Raw genomic sequence first — 16,613 nt, 5'->3', positions numbered from 1 at the left:
TTGTGGAAGGTTTTTCTTTTTTTTTTTTTTGGGGGGGGGGGTCGTATAGACCCAGAAGCCCAGAAGTGCAAACAGGAAACAAAGACTATTTGAAGGTTAAACTAGATTCTTTTTTTTTTTTCACCCACCTCCACCCCCCCTCTTCGGAGGACAACTTTATCTATATACATATATACATACATACACACACACACATACATATATATATATATACAGGACAGATACAGAAGCTTTTTTTTTTGAATACATACACAATATATTGTCTATGTGATGCACAGATTATGAGCTAGCTTGGGCTGATTGTCAGATGCTAGACTGGTCAGTCGATTGTGACCTGGCGTGTGCTGGTTGTTAGATGCCAGATGGGTCTAGCTAAATTGACTTAGGCTGGTTGCTGGATGCCAGACTAGACCACGCAATGCAAACTGTCTTGGGCTGGTTGTTGGATGCCAGACTGGACCACAGATCTTAAGCTGACTTGGGCTGGTTGTTCGATGCCAGATTGGTCCACAAATTGTGAGCTCGCTTGAGCTGGTTGTTGGATACTGGACTGGTCTGCCGATTGTAACCTGACATGTGCTGGTTATTAAATGCCAGACTAGTCTACAGACCTTGAGCTGACTTGGGCTGAATGCTGGATGCCAGACTAAGCCACAGTTTGTGAACTGACTTGGACTAGTTGTTGACTGCCAAACTGGGCCGCAGATGACTTGAGCTGGTTGTTCGATGCCAGACTGATCCACAGATTGTAAGCTCGCTTGGGATGGTTGTTGGATACCGGACTGGACTGACGATTATAACCTGGCATTTGCTAGTTGTTAAATGCCGACTTGTGCTGGTTGTTGGATGCCAGACTAGTCCACAGACTGTAAGATGGCTTGAGATGATTATTAGATGTTAGACTCGACTATAGGCTGTGAGCTGACTTGGACTGGTTACTAGATACCAGGCTGGTCTACCAGTGGAAGGTTTTTCTTGACGTCTCACGATTTCGGGGCACGTGAGTTCCTGAACATAATGCCTGATTGTGTAGGTTTAGTGTGCTAAGGGCACATGGAATAGCCATGCTCACTTACTTCCTATCGCAGCCAAGACCTCAAGTGCACCTCAGAGCATTAGCTAACAATCCCAAATCGTTCTGTAACCTTCTAAGGCGGTTTTTGTGTAGAAATAAAAATGTGGATATACTTGTACATACCGTAGTATAAAAACATTTAGTTTTGTAAATAAATAACATATTTGAAATGCTAAAACAAACAAATGTACTGTTTAAAATAATGAAAAAGGCTCAGAAAGCACAGAGAAAGCTCTAGTATTACTTGGTTTGACATTTAGAAATTCTTGAGGCAACTGTACAAAAAAGTCATATCATGCTTATAAAGTCCTTAGATATATCTGCATAGCCGTATCAAAAGTGAAAATTGAAATGTAAAACTGGTTTCTTTCACTTTCCCTGAAGAAACCACATTCTGTTTTATCAATATGGACGTTACACAGTTACCACAAATTACAAAAGCTGTTTTCTTATTTTGCAAGGCTTCAAGCAAGTTCCTCCGTCTGTATTAGAGGGAATGATTTTTTTTTTCTTCTCTTTTTCTTTTTCCCTAAAGAGCTTTGCATTTCGGTATGCAAACTCCTGCATGCAAAATCCACAGTCAGCAATCCAAATGTGGAAGTTAATCCCCTGGCTGGAATCATAGCCGAGTGTTGAAGCGTTCAGCAGCAGCCGAGATGTTAAATTGCCATGGTTACAGTCGTCCCCTCTGAACTGTAATTTTCTGTATTTCAGTATGATCTGGGAGGAAGGCTCCTCCACATTGAGTGACCCCTGATTACAGAGAGGACTTGCACAAATTGCGTCCTCCACTTTGCTGGCTTGCTCATCAGGCCTGGTGCTTGTTCTGCCTTTCCTTTGTGTTGTGGCTTCTAATTATGGATATAAAGGGGGTTGCTTTCATCTGTACTCATTGGTTTCTCATCGTATAAGGGGCCGACTCCGCTCCGTCATATTAAAACTTCAAAGATATCAGAAGTGATCTCTATTCAGTTTTGTTCAAGTTGGCTTGTAGGTTCCAGTTGGTGGGTAATGGCTGGGAAAGGACTAATGACAGCGGTTCATTGTTGTAGTTTCACATGAAACAGTATGTCGCTGTGCCATTGTTATTGAAGGTTTTCATTTATTTTTTTTTTAAATGCAAGGCCTTTTTTGTAGATATGCAGTTTGTAAAAGCTTTCTTGATGAAGTGCATTTATTAACTGGATTCGTAGAAACTGGCGAATATCAATATAAAATGGTGCTTGCATCATTGCTTAAAACAGTTATTTACAACTGCAATATGATTCTATAGATTTATATTACTGGTGTGCATGGCGAACATGAAATTACGGAAGCCCTGAACCGCAACCTAAAAAAAAAAAAAAGTCAGTAAAAAAAAAAAAAAATCTGTAAAAAAAAAAAAAAGATCTGAAAAAAAAAAATCTAGCATTTCGAGATTAAAGTCGAAATGTTTCGAGATTAAAGTCGGAATGTTTCGAGATTAATGTCGAAATGTTTCGAGATTAAAGTCGAAACATTGTGCATTCATAACAGTGCGCGTCCACTGGCTCAGAGCGCGCGTGTGTGTGTGTGTGTGTGAAGTCGAACTGCAATGGATAAACACAAAATAGTAGCTTTTTACTTTTATCTGAATTACTTATCTTACTTTATCGTTATAAAATATAATGCGCCGGAATAGACTTTAGCCTATAGGAAAACCAACACGGAAAACACTTTTCAGACTGGATGGAGAAATCCAGCTTTATGAATGAATGAATGAATGAATGAATAGGGCATTTATATAGCGCTTTCATATATGCCTACACTCAAAGTGCTTTACAATCATATCAGAGAATCTCTCCTCAACCATAAGTGGTTATTAAATCTTAGGAAATCACAGGATCCGGCCAAATGATTGGATACAGAATGATGCACTTAAAATGATGCACTTTAATCTCGAAACATTCCGACTTTAATCTCGAAACATTTCGACTTTAATCTCGAAACATTTCGACTTTAATCTCGAAACATTTCGACTTTAATCTCGAAATGCTAGATTTTTTTTTTTTTTTTACAGATTTTTTTTTTTTTTTTACTGACTTTTTTGTTTTTTTTTAGGTTGCGGTTCAGGGCTTCCGTATGAAATAGCAATGAGCAACAGTTATAGGAAAAGTTATCAGTTACATTTTACAGGGGTTGGACAATGAAACTGAAACACCTGGTTTTACTACACAATAATTTGTTAGTATGGTGAGGGCCTCATTTTGCATCCAAATACAGCACCAATTGACAGATAGAAGTCCTTCACAGTGACCAGAGGGATTATGAGCCGTTCCTCTTCCAGAACAGTGTCTAGGTCACTATATGATGCTGGTGGACTCGCTCCTCCAAAACACCTCAATAATATTTAGATCTGGTGACTGTGCAGACCATGGGAGATGTTCAACGTCACTTTCATCTTCATCAAACCCTTCTGTCACAAGTCTTGCTGTGTGTGTTGGTGCATGATCATGCTGATACACGGTTTGAGCATCAGGTGCTCATGACCCTCGAGAAGAGTTTGGTAGTCCTCGGCAGTGTCGTGTCCATCAAATACAATCAGGATTGTCATTATATTGGAGCTCAAACCATCACTGATCCACCCATGCTTCACTCTGAAGATTGGCCGCCAGGCATATAGATGTGAAACCTCCAACATTGGCCAGTGTTTCAGTTTCATTGTCCAACCCCTGTATTTTTAATGAATACATAGTTGTATTCAGCAAGGACACACTGTATTGATTTAAAATGACATACTTTTCCATAATTACAAAAAAAGATTTTTAATAAATGCTGTTCTTTTCAAATTTCTATTTGTAAAAAAAAAATAGAGAAAAAAAGAGTAATAGTTTCCACAAAAATATTAAGCAGGACAACGGTTTTCAACATTAATAATTCAAATCAACATATTATAATGATTTCTGATTTCATGTGACACTGAGTCCGCAGTGTTCTAAATATTTTTATGTTGAACTACTACTACAGGTCATTGCAACATTTACACATTGCGCACTTAAACCAACAGTTCAAAAAGTGCAATTCTGTTTAATTTCACTCATTCCCCTTCATATAGTTAAAGTGGTGGCTGTGGTTTTTGGCCTTGATTCTTGTATATAATGGCTGGTTCTTTGGTACACCCTTTGAAACGAAGCCCTTTTCGAACTATGTCTTATGTGTCTAGCTTGTGCCCGTCATTAATTCACAATGAGGTTTAAAATGCCTTTGTTTGTTAGGGCTTTTTCATTAAACGCTGAGAGAAAGCAGACACCTAGTTCATTATTTGAGTGTAAATGATAAGGTCCTTCAGACAAAAGAGGTGTTTTTTTTTTCTTGAAAGGTGTGAGGGCCACACACACTTGCTCGAATAAAGCTGCTGATTTAATCATTTGCTGCACTTCACGAAAAATTCAGTTAAATCAAATATTCAAGGTTAGAAGCTCCAGGTGTGTTACTAGAAAGTAACTAATAAACTGTTTTGAGAACTTGAGAGTGGATACCTGCAAACACACTGTTTTTTTTTTTAAAGCCCATGTTAAGGCTTTGAAAGGCATTAGCCATGCTGGCAGTGGGAGGATGGCAGAATTAGTCTTTCCATCCGTAGCCTATGTGAGGAATTATGTTGATGACTCGTCAGTAGATGACATTAATAGCATGTTCACCACAGCCTGAGGTAATCCAGAGTGATATGGTCTAAAAATAAAATAATATCAGGAAGAAATTAAAGCAAAAAGGACTGATGATTTTGTCATGTCATTCCAAACCCATAGGGTTTCTTTCTTCTGCAGAGCAGAAAAAGGGATGAATGTTCATGCTCATCTTTTCTAAACATAAAAAATAGTCCATACAACTCATGCACTAAATTCACAGTCTTCTGAACCATAGCTTTATGTAAAGAATGGACTAAAATTGAGCAGCAAGAAGGTACCCGGACAACACTACACTATAGCATGGACTTAAAAAAACACCATAGACTTAAAAAAAATATGGATGTAGTGTCCGTGACGTCATCTGTAGGTTTCTGAATCAGTCAGCCACCGCCATCTTGGCAGCACATCACTTCCGGATAAACGGAAATGGGCAAAGAGGCGGGATTAGGTGAGGTGACGGCTAACAGACAACACACAATGGCTTCTAGTGACAGCAGCGGCAATCCACCTGTCACTCAAGTGGCCACGCCCATAATTATACAGAACTTTAAGGCTTAATATAATTTAAACGGATGAGATATAACAAATTTCACCCCTCTCACAGTTGTCATTAAGGCCACTATGAGCTACTTAGACAAAAACACTTTTTGTACCAGGCTGTAAACACATTTGTTTTTGTGCTGTAAAGTTGTGCATATTAGCATCGGATTGACTCTCTTTTGCAGCCTGTCTCTAGCTGCCAGTCGGTAAATTGCAGTTTAAATCACTTCCGTGTTGGATTCAAGGGAGAGATCGGAAGGTTGCTGCTTGGTATATACAGACACGGGAGTGTGTGTGTGTGAGACTTCTCTGTGACTTTAGTGAAACACATTGGGTCACGTTTGTTATTTAAAGGTGGTGAAAAACACTGAGGAGGGCAACCCGCACCATACATGACTAAAACACTTTTTATTGAAATAAATTATGAGTTCAGTCTTCATCTCCTGTGAGTATACACCATTCAGATGACTCTTCACAAAAACACAACTTATTTCTTAAATATTACCTTTCATGTAGTGTGTAGTATAGCTGTTTATCGATGAAAAGGTCTGCAAAGTTTTAAAGATCAACGAATACTACAAATAACGTTATTGTCTCCTTCAAGAAAGAATCAATTTTGAACTGCCGTTAGTAATTCCAGTCTCACTTCCTGTTACAAACCTACAAACCTTCTGACTTGCCCTCAAACACCGTAGTTGTAGCTGAAACCTGGAAGAGGTTGGATTGTGTCGAGAAGATGCTGTTTTCAGCACTACAAATCCACTTTACGTACACTTCCAAAGGATGAGGACTCATGCTGGAATTGATACGGGGAAAAAAGATGCCATTTGTACTGTTTGTATCACTTTGAATACAAGCGCTGAGAAAGTTTCAGCTGAAATTCTGATATGGAAATCGCTGTTTCTTTCCCATCATGTGGACAACAGACACTGGCACTGGCTCCGGCTCTGGCTCTGGAACAGACACTGGCTCTGCCTCCAGCTCTGGAACACACACTGACACTGGGACTGGCTCTGGTTCTGGCTCTGGAACAGACACTGGCACTGGCTCCGGCTCTGGAGCAGGCACTGGCTTTGGCTCTGGAACAGGCACTGGCTCTGGCTCTGGAACAGCAGACACCGGCTCAGGAACAGCAGACACTGGCTCGGGAACAGCAGACATCGGCTCGGGAACAGCAGATACCGGCTCGAACAGCCACTAGAACAGTAACGGCCTCAAGGACAGACACAAACACAGAAACAGACGCTGGCTCTGGCTCAGGAACAGTCACTGGCTCCGGCTCTGGAAAAGGTACTAGCACTGGCTCTAGAACAGGCACTGGTTCCGGTTCTGGAACAGCAGACACCCCGGCTCAGGAACAGCTGCTAGAACAGTAACGGCCTCAAGGACAGACACAAACACAGAAACAGGCTCTGGCTCAGGAACAGTCACTAGCTCCGGCTCTGGAGAAGGTACTAGCACTGGCTCTAGAACAGGCACTGGTTCCGGCTCTGGAACAGCAGACACCCCGGCTCAGGAACAGCTGCTAGAACAGTAACGGCCTCAAGGACAGACACAAACACAGAAACAGACGCTGGCTCTGGCTCAGGAACAGTCACTGGCTCCGGCTCTGGAAAAGGTACTAACACTGGCTCTAGAACAGGCACTGGTTCCGGCTCTGGAACAGCAGACACCCCGGCTCAGGAACAGCTGCTAGAACAGTAACGGCCTCAAGGACAGACACAAACACAGAAACAGGCTCTGGCTCAGGAACAGTCACTGGCTCCGGCTCTGGAGAAGGTACTAGCACTGGCTCTAGAACAGGCACTGGTTCCGGCTCTGGAACAGCAGACACCGGCTCAGGAACAGCTGCTAGAACAGTAACAGCCTAAAGGACAGACACAAACACAGAAACAGACGCTGGCTCTGGCTCAGGAACAGTCACTGGCTCCGGCTCTGGAAAAGGTACTAACACTGGCTCTAGAACAGGCACTGGTTCCGGCTCTGGAACAGCAGACACCCCGGCTCAGGAACAGCTGCTAGAACAGTAACGGCCTCAAGGACAGACACAAACACAGAAACAGACGCTGGCTCTGGCTCAGGAACAGTCACTGGCTCCGGCTCTGGAAAAGGTACTAACACTGGCTCTAGAACAGGCACTGGTTCCGGCTCTGGAACAGCAGACACCCCGGCTCAGGAACAGCTGCTAGAACAGTAACGGCCTCAAGGACAGACACAAACACAGAAACAGGCTCTGGCTCAGGAACAGTCACTTGCTCCGGCTCTGGAGAAGGTACTAGTACTGGCTCTAGAACAGGCACTGGTTCCGGCTCTGGAACAGCAGACACCGGCTCAGGAACAGCTGCTAGAACAGTAACAGCCTAAAGGACAGACACAAACACAAACACAGAAACAGGCTCTGGCTCAGGAACAGTCACTGGCTCCGGCTCTGGAGAAGGTACTAGCACTGGCTTTAGAACAGGCACTGGTTCCGGCTCTGGAACAGCAGACACCGGCTCAGGAACAGCTGCTAGAACAGTAACAGCCTAAAGGACAGACACAAACACAGAAACAGACGCTGGCTCTGGCTCTAGAACAGGCACTGGTTCCGGCTCTGGAACAGCAGACACCCCGGCTCAGGAACAGCTGCTAGAACAGTAACGGCCTCAAGGACAGACACAAACACAGAAACAGGCTCTGGCTCAGGAACAGTCACTGGCTCCGGCTCTGGAGAAGGTACTAGCACTGGCTCTAGAACAGGCACTGGTTCCGGCTCTGGAACAGCAGACACCCCGGCTCAGGAACAGCTGCTAGAACAGTAACGGCCTCAAGGACAGACACAAACACAGAAACAGACGCTGGCTCTGGCTCAGGAACAGGCACTAACTCCGGCTCTGGCTCTTGAACAGGCACCGGCTCCGGCTCTGGACGAGGCACTGGCTCTGGCTCCAGCTCTGGAACAGCAAGCACAGTCATGTTCCGGATTCGAGCCAGATGCTCCAAATAGTCCATCAGGGTCTTCACGGCCACGCAAACAGGCATCTCCTGATCCGTCTCTTACCGGGAAGACGTGGCAAGAACAGTCTCTGACTGAGCAGATGGGAAGTAAACAGTCTCTGGCTGGGCAGACGTGACATGAACCATCTCCGACTGGGCAGACGTGACCTAAACAGTCTCTGGCTGGGCAGACGGGACGTGAACAGTCTCTGACTGGGCAGACGGGAGGTGAACAGTCTCTGACTGGGCAGACGGGAGGTGAACAGTCTCTGGCAGGGCAGAAGGTACGCAAACGTCTCTGACTGGGCAGACGGGACATGAACAGTCTCTGGCTGGGCAGACGTGACATGAACCATCTCCGACTGGGCAGACGTGACCTAAACAGTCTCTGGCTGGGCAGACGGGACGTGAACAGTCTCTGGCTGGGCAGACGGGACATGAACCGTCTCTGACTGGGCAGACGGGTCGTGGACATTCTCTGTCTGGGCAGATGTGACGTGAACCATCTCTCGACCACCTCCTCCACTTTGACCTCCACAGGTCCCGCAAAACTTGACCAACAATGAACTGATGTGTGACAGACAGAATGCTCGGAAATGAAGTCAAATGTGAAAGACACCGTGAGAACGAGTTCTTCTAGTGACAAACCAGGGAAACACAACCAGACACTGTGACACTTTTAAAGGGAATGGGAGATCATGTTACACCCAAAACACACCCATTACTCATTGAGATAATAGGGGCAACCCTTTTAGACAATGCACTAGGAACGCCGACCATTTTTCGTAGTTTCAGTCACGGCCTAAGTGCACTTGCGCTGTGCGCTTTATACCATACGCTAAGATCGTTTTCCCTATAGATAATATCAGTATGAACATTCTAATCAACAACTGACTGAGATTTGTGTTATAACTTATATACACAAGTACTAAATAAACCTGAACCTCAACCTGAAACCTGAACATTAATGTTGCCGTACTTGAAAGAAGTAGTAAAACATTTAAGTTTCTGTTTGTCAGATACATGTCTAACTCTCTCTCTCAGAGTGAAATTTAATGATGGCAGATGATCTCTGGCTGAGGTAGCCATGACGTAATGAGGTCAGCTTTGCTCTATAGTCTTCATGGCACTGTTCAATGGTAAGAACTGAGATTCAGAAGAACTTTGGTTGATTTACCGCTGGGATTTCAGTGCTAGCATTATTGTTTCTACAGTCAAGCAACAGGAGGTGACAGTAACTATAAGTGTTTGTATCCTTTTCTCATTTGATTTAAGTGCACTTGTAGTTACTAGGAATAAGCGTTTGTTTACTGTGCTCACAAGATGAAATCTCATTGGCGAAGTCTCGTTTTTGTTTGCGTTTAGTCACAAGGTAAACAGTTTCGCTAGTGAGGAACTGGGAAGGGTCTTGGATAAAAGCATCTGCTAAATGAATAAATGTAAATAATTGTGAATATTGTTAATGATTGTTTTACATGTAATACATTATTTATTATCTGGACATAATAGTACTAAGAAGACAAGTAAATGTCAGTTTTCCATATTGACTTCAAAGATCCTTGAAGGGTTTCTTGTATTGAACAATCTGATTACCAATTACGTTCTGTCACTGTATCAGCAACTCAAATGAAGCACATGTTTTCCAGCTCCTTTGTGCTTGACACTGAAGCGTTTGCTGTAGCTTTAAATGAAACAGGCCGCTCCCTGCAGTTAGCTCAATTAACTTTGGTAAATGGTAGTGAAACATGAAGGTGTGCTACAATGCCAAAGTCCCCCGTGGCACAGTAATAATGAGATTTCAGAATGGGCCCTAAAGCTGTGGGAACTTTTCACTTCACACCCACCCACCTTTATGTTTAAGTGTCCACATTCCACCTTTACTGCTCAACCCAATGACAAATAACCCTTTCAGCCCACCACTTATCAAGCTTGGACGTCCAGCTGAATGCTATGCTGCCCTTTTTGTGAGGAGTTATGGAAGAAAAAAGACAGGAAACACAGTTAAACAACATTTAGTGGGTTTCTAAATTTATTGTAAGCATGGTTTCCTGTGAAGGTAAAAATGAGAAACTGTGTCATGACGCTATGCGAGACACATCAAAACTGTGTCATGACGCTATGCGAGACACATCACTTTGACTTTTTTATTAAGGTCCTTGGACACCGAGTCCGAAATTTTCTTAATATTTTGCGTTTTTTCGTATTCGGTGGCTCTGAACTGTCAAAATACCTCTGAAAATGCTTGTACGGAAAATGCAGAAAATCGAATCCGATCCGAATTTATTGTTCCACTTTGAAATGGAACTCGTTTTTGGCTTCCTCTGCGTTACTTTTTAGTTGGTTTTCTTGTGCTAGACAGACTGTTTGACCGCTGCGCTCACATCTCATGTCTTCTTCTTTTATTCCACTGAACTCCAGGCCGTTTTTGTCAAACAGTGATCCCACCATTCAACCCGAAAGAAGTCATATAACAGCTTAAGTCATATAAGCTGTTCAGTTAAAGGTGGAATACCAAAGATTTTTGCATTAAAATATCCCAAAAGGCCAGTGTTATATATTTAGTTAAGATGATAACTTACAATATTCCAAATGTTTCAAACAATGTTTAAATCGCGAGAAAATTGAGATTTTAACCAAGGAAACGGGGCGTGTGAACAGGGGTGAGCTGGGAGTCACCAGTAAATCGCGTCATATCCGCGTTACCTCGGTTTCCGCTCGTACTGCGTGTAGTCCTGGACAAATGCGGAAGTTGTAGTTGTGCGTTAGCGTCTATCAAGCAACAAACGTCAGCTTGTTGCGCGCATTTGTTATGGAATGGAGCACAATTATTCTTTAGCAATTGTACATGGTTCTGTCTACAAAGACAAGTCTCATAAACGCAAACGTCAACGAACGGGTCAACCAAACGAACCAAAAAGAATTTGGGACAAGAGAAATAAAACCAGCTCAACATCGGTGTGGCATTTCCTAAATGGAGAGAACTTCGTGAAAAACTCTAACGTTAACTAGAAAGAGACGCCGATCTTGCATGTGTTTACTTGACAGGTGAGTAACACCGTGTTCTATATTCAAATTGCACGTCAGTAAACCATGCAAAACAATTAGTATTATTGTTAGAATGTCTTGTTGTCTATGCATATGATGTGAAAAATCGTAAGGTCATATTCACCGCGAATACTTTTTGGAATGTGAACTGTTGGCTGTATCTTAGACAAAGACGTTTATCTGAAAAGTGTTTCAACCGTCCTGGCTCTCCCCTAACATCTGTGATAACTAATTTACTTTTAAACCTTACTTTTCTTGCGGTTATTTCAGTTTAATGAAAAACAAGCATGTCATTAAACGCAACAGCGGCATAAAATCTTAGGAATTGTAGCTTTAAGGTAAAAAAAACTGCATAGAATCCCTTAAATTGCCAGCCACCACCAGCATTTTTTAAAATTAATTTTCACAAAAATTTCATGGCCCCCAGAAAATGTTTTTATGTTGCAATATATCAAAAGAAAGAACAGACCATCGAGTCCATCAACACCCCCAAAGCTTCACAGTCCTATAGCTCGCCCTGGGTCGACTTTTCATTCAGTAACATTAGACAGTTTTGATTTATGCCGTTTAACGTTGATGATCGCGTTATTTTACATACACATATAATTTCATATGCTATCGCTTGTTTCTGCTTCTTCTTCTGCTATGTTTTGATCAGGCGATTCAGTACTCTTTCAAAAGATGTTTAATAGCGACCCCTACCATATAACAGTGAAAACACTGAGAGCTGGAAATTTCTTTCAATGGTGGGGAAAGAGTTAAAATGCAGAAAAAAAAAAAAAAAACACACACACATTTTGTGTGAATGGCCACTAAGTATTATATTTTGGCAAGTAAATCCTCGCAGGTCTGTACTCAGACATGAATGATGCTTCAAATTGTGCAGCTCGGAGTTCTATTAAAAAAAATTGATTCAATGCAGTTTTCCCCTGGAAGACAATCAAACTTTTAACAGACAAAAAAAAAAAAAATTAAATCAAGGAGATTTGGCTCAGTCAGTACCTAGAAACAACCCATAGGAACATCCTATCCATATAGGAATGTGTAAAACCTCTCAAAATATCATCAACACCCTGTCAACAATACTTACTTTTCATAAAATGTAGAAATGCAGCTATTTTTGTATTTCCGTTTGCTGCCACTAGTGGCACAGAAATGACACGATTTAGCTTTACATAATTGTCTGTTCTGCAGATGTTTGAGCTTTTTGCATAATCATGGAAATCGAGCCCCTCCACCCACTCATCTGAACTCCTTGGGATGTGTCTTGGAAATTGAAGTAAATGTTTTTGAAAATGTAAATGCCCTCTCGGGACATAAAGTGACGTGAGTCATTGATGTTCTCTTTGAAGTGTTCAGTGTTCTGCTAAAAGGCCGGATCAAGCAGAATCTTTTCAAAGGATTTGTAATTGGTTGCATTTGTAATGTTATTTGCTGTTTTTATTTATTGGTTAGACATGTTTTTTTTTCTTAAACTACAAGGTGCACATCACTGCCTCTGTATTTTTATTTCTTCCATCAAAATAAAAGAGAATAGATTTTGGGATATTGTGAACAAGAGTCTGTCAGAGCATTCATACAAGCATTTTGTCCCATTACAATAGCAGCGGGCCGAAGACAGTCGTGTTTGCCTTTGGTCGATTTAAATGGCTCTAAATAAGAGGGTATTGTTGTTGCCTTGGCAACATGCTTGACAATTTTATGTAATTTCAGGAGGGTTTGCCTGGGAAAAAAAAGAACAATTTTCACCTCTGTGTCCTCTGACTGAAAGCAAACTGTTAGCATTGATCATAGCCACAGCATCAACCCAGTTAGTTTTACAGGATGTTGTTGCTACAAAAATAATGTGTTAGACTTTGTAAAGCAGTGGAAATTGGCATTTTAACCATGCTTCCCTGGACTATTTAAGACCTCTCTGAATATTATTACAACAGCTGCAACCTTATTATATTTCCTACTGTTAACATCAGCATTTCCATGAGGAATCTATTATTTGACTATCTATTGCTTGGTCTGATTAATGAAAAAAACAAACAAAAAAAAAACAGTACTTTATAGTGTTAAATTATGAAGAATCACAAAATAATTAATTTGAATGTAATGTTTGATTAAGTGATTGTAGGCCTTTTAAAAGCAAGTGTTCTTTATTTCCAAATATACAATAATACAAAATAGTAAAATAAGACGGATATTTTACAGAGAATCTGAATATGGCCCATCCAATGTAAGTCTTTATTTATGTATTAATTATAAATCAGGACCAGTTATATATTTATGCTGTTATATTATATATTACAGTTGCTTTCTATGTTTGAATATTTTAATTCTATTAATTTGATTTATTCATTTTTTATAGCGTGTAAAATGATCAAAGCACATAAAAAATAGTAAATCTTAAACTAAACTAAAAATATAAAATCAAAAGTTAATTTAAAATATTATTAAGTACAAAAATAATACTATAATGCTAAAAACATGAGTGTATATTGGATAATAATTGTCATCCAATCTGAATTAAGAATCTTCATTTATTTATTTAACCAGAAACAGGTTGTACTGCCATTTAAAACATGTTTGCATATGTGTTCTTTAAATGAATTCCTGTATTTATTTGTTTGCAGCTGTGTAATGGAGGGTCTGTCACAGATCTGGCTAAAGGTATGCTGAAAAGAGGAGACCGCGTGGAGGAACCCATCATAGCCTACATCCTTCATGAAGCTATCATGGTACAACTCAAAAACCAACCTGGATTATTCTATATTTTAAAATGCACCTTTTCAGTGAGCCGTTTCACTGCTTGGCTCTGTAACATGTGCTTGTGTGTCTGAAGGGTCTCCAGCATTTACACATCAATAAGACCATCCATCGAGACGTCAAGGGCAACAACATCCTGCTCACCACAGAAGGAGGTGTCAAGCTGGTTGACTTTGGTGAGGAAGCTGTTCTTTTATTGAGAAGTGACTGTTGGCTGGGAAAGCCTGAATGATTGAGTGTGTGTGTGCGCAAGTGAGAGACCAGCTTGATCAACCTTGTTTTATACACGGGTCAAAGCCATTACTTGTGAGCATTTCAATGCTAATTGAATAGCACTTATTTCTTCTCATCAAAAGCAGTGCATTTACATGTATGCTGTTAATGGGTGTCTAACACACTTGCATTAAAGCCCCTGACTCTCATCATGTCATTGGGATAGAGGATGTTGTCTGCTTTCAGTTACTAATGATTTTGCTTCTAGTTTTCCTTGACCAAATGAAGCTCTCTTCGATAGAGATGCATGATTTGGCTGGAATCATACAGGACTCAGGTTCGAGGAATGAGTCAGAGTTCTGTAGTAAAGTGCATATATAAGCAATGACTCCACCATGACAAGAATAGCAAAGTACAGTGAGACATTTACAAGATTATTTAGAAGTCATTGCTTTTACAAATAGTTGGAATAGGATTTCAAAAATATGAAATATGAAAATTGTAATATTTTTTCTATTAATCTATTATTCTGCAATAAGATTACTTAATGTGTATCTATTTTGACATATTTGAGTCTCTTGCTATGGTTATTACTAGGGCTGGGTATTGAGACAAATTTCACAATTTCACAAGCTTGCAATTCGATTCGATTTCGATTACGATTCGATTCGATTAAATATCAATTATTTTGGATATCAGTTACAATAAATGGCAATTTTTATCAAGGGAATCAAATCTCTTAAATGCTGTAAACTATGGGAGTCTAGTTGTAGCCTACTAGGCTTCATTAGCCTAATATGAAGGTAATAATTAACTGTTTTGTAGCTATACAAACACTTAAATTACACTTTTATTTATTTTTATAATAAGAAGATTATATGAAATATAAACATTTAAATGGTGGCTGTCATAAAAACTTGCCAGATTTATTCAAATATGCATTAAACATTGAAGAACACTAACGAGTGTGGACTAACGAGTTTATGTGGGTTTTCTGAGGTAAATATGACGATACATGACATTGATTACAAGCTGTTTACCTGACGTTTTCCACGGTTGAAACGCTGATTGAGCGAATCAATGTGACATGTTACGGATTTCGATAAGTTGTACTCTATCTTTTAACACACTTTCAGATGCTCATTCATGTTTATTTCGCGCTGTGACTGGTATTATTAAGCCGGAAGAGAGATCAGCGCTGCTGCTTCTCTTGAGCTGCGCCAGAGCGATCTCACGCCACAGCGCCAAAACGGCAAAACTCTATTTATGTTTTTGAATTTCTAAAGAAAATGGACGTAATTTGAAAATTGAGACTTTGTTTCATATCAATAGTAACAAAGGACAAAGATTATTGCGATTTTTTTGGATGCGCGCAGCCGCGATACAATGTTCCATTCATTCAAATGAAACAGGATGACTAATCGATTCTTGAGATTTAAGAATCAATATCGGTTCGTAAAAATGAGAATCGATTAATATCGAGAAATCGATATTTATTACCCAGCCCTAGTTATTACTATTTCAATCATTGGAATTTTATGAGTGAATAACGCAATTATATGTGGATGTCGTCGCTCTCGAAACTGCTGCGTGTAAGTGGCCATTGGTCCTCCTAGCAGCATGAAATTATAGGCTAGAGGGTATGCGCGTGGCGTCACCTTCGACCGGAGTGCCTGCAGTTACTCACAGTGAGTGGCAAAAAGACTGATAGCGGCTGTATTTGTTTTCAGCGTGAATGCCGCGAAAAACAAACACAACACATATAAAGTGGGAAAGAGCTTTGCGATTGACTGTACAACTAGATTTGACAAAAAATAAGAGGTATATTTTTAGAGACTGCTATAGAAAGAGGAGCAAATGGATCGCTGAAATTCACAGAAACAAATGGACTCCAGTCAGCGAAAGGTGGATTTGCAGTTATCATTCTGTGTCAATATGCTTAATTTAGGTGTAAAACCATACCCATATATTTTGTATTGTTATATATATATTAACAACTCATTAATTAAATATGTATCATTGCATATTCTGCATTATTTGATGTTTTTTATAAACACTGACCAAAAAAAAAAAAAAAAAAAACCTATAAAGTTTTAGGGCTGGACGATATGATAATATAGGCTATATATAACACTGATATAAGTGATCACCTGGAATTAGGACTACCTATATTGTATTTATATAAAGCGTTCACAGGCAAATTTGCTTCATGTTTAGGTCTATATTGCTTTTATTTCCCCGGTGTCGAAATCAGGCAAACATAAATGTCAGGCAACACGATTCCTGGCTGCATGTCAATATCCATTCATCACTGGATATTTAGTAAGTTGTAAGGAACACTATATTGAGTCCAAGATTTAGTT

The 16,613-nt window shown here is 40.4% G+C and overlaps 1 protein-coding gene across 3 annotated transcripts in view; it reads left to right on the top strand.

Moving 5' to 3' along the window:
* myo3a (myosin IIIA) overlaps nucleotides 1-16,613 on the top strand; it is a 148,626-nt gene that overhangs the window by 43,695 nt on the left and 88,318 nt on the right. For all 3 annotated transcript variants that reach the window (XM_089125473.1, XM_089125471.1, XM_089125472.1), the window contains 2 exons: nucleotides 13,905-14,009; nucleotides 14,114-14,213. In XM_089125473.1, the coding sequence (XP_088981599.1) occupies nucleotides 13,905-14,009; nucleotides 14,114-14,213 (205 nt within the window). The remainder of the gene's footprint in view (nucleotides 1-13,904; nucleotides 14,010-14,113; nucleotides 14,214-16,613) is intronic.

Source organism: Pimephales promelas, chromosome 22 (genome assembly GCF_988280905.1).
Source record: "Pimephales promelas chromosome 22, fPimPro1.hap1.1, whole genome shotgun sequence".
Taxonomy (NCBI): Eukaryota; Metazoa; Chordata; class Actinopteri; order Cypriniformes; family Leuciscidae; genus Pimephales; species Pimephales promelas.
This window is presented reverse-complemented; position numbering and strand designations above follow the sequence as displayed.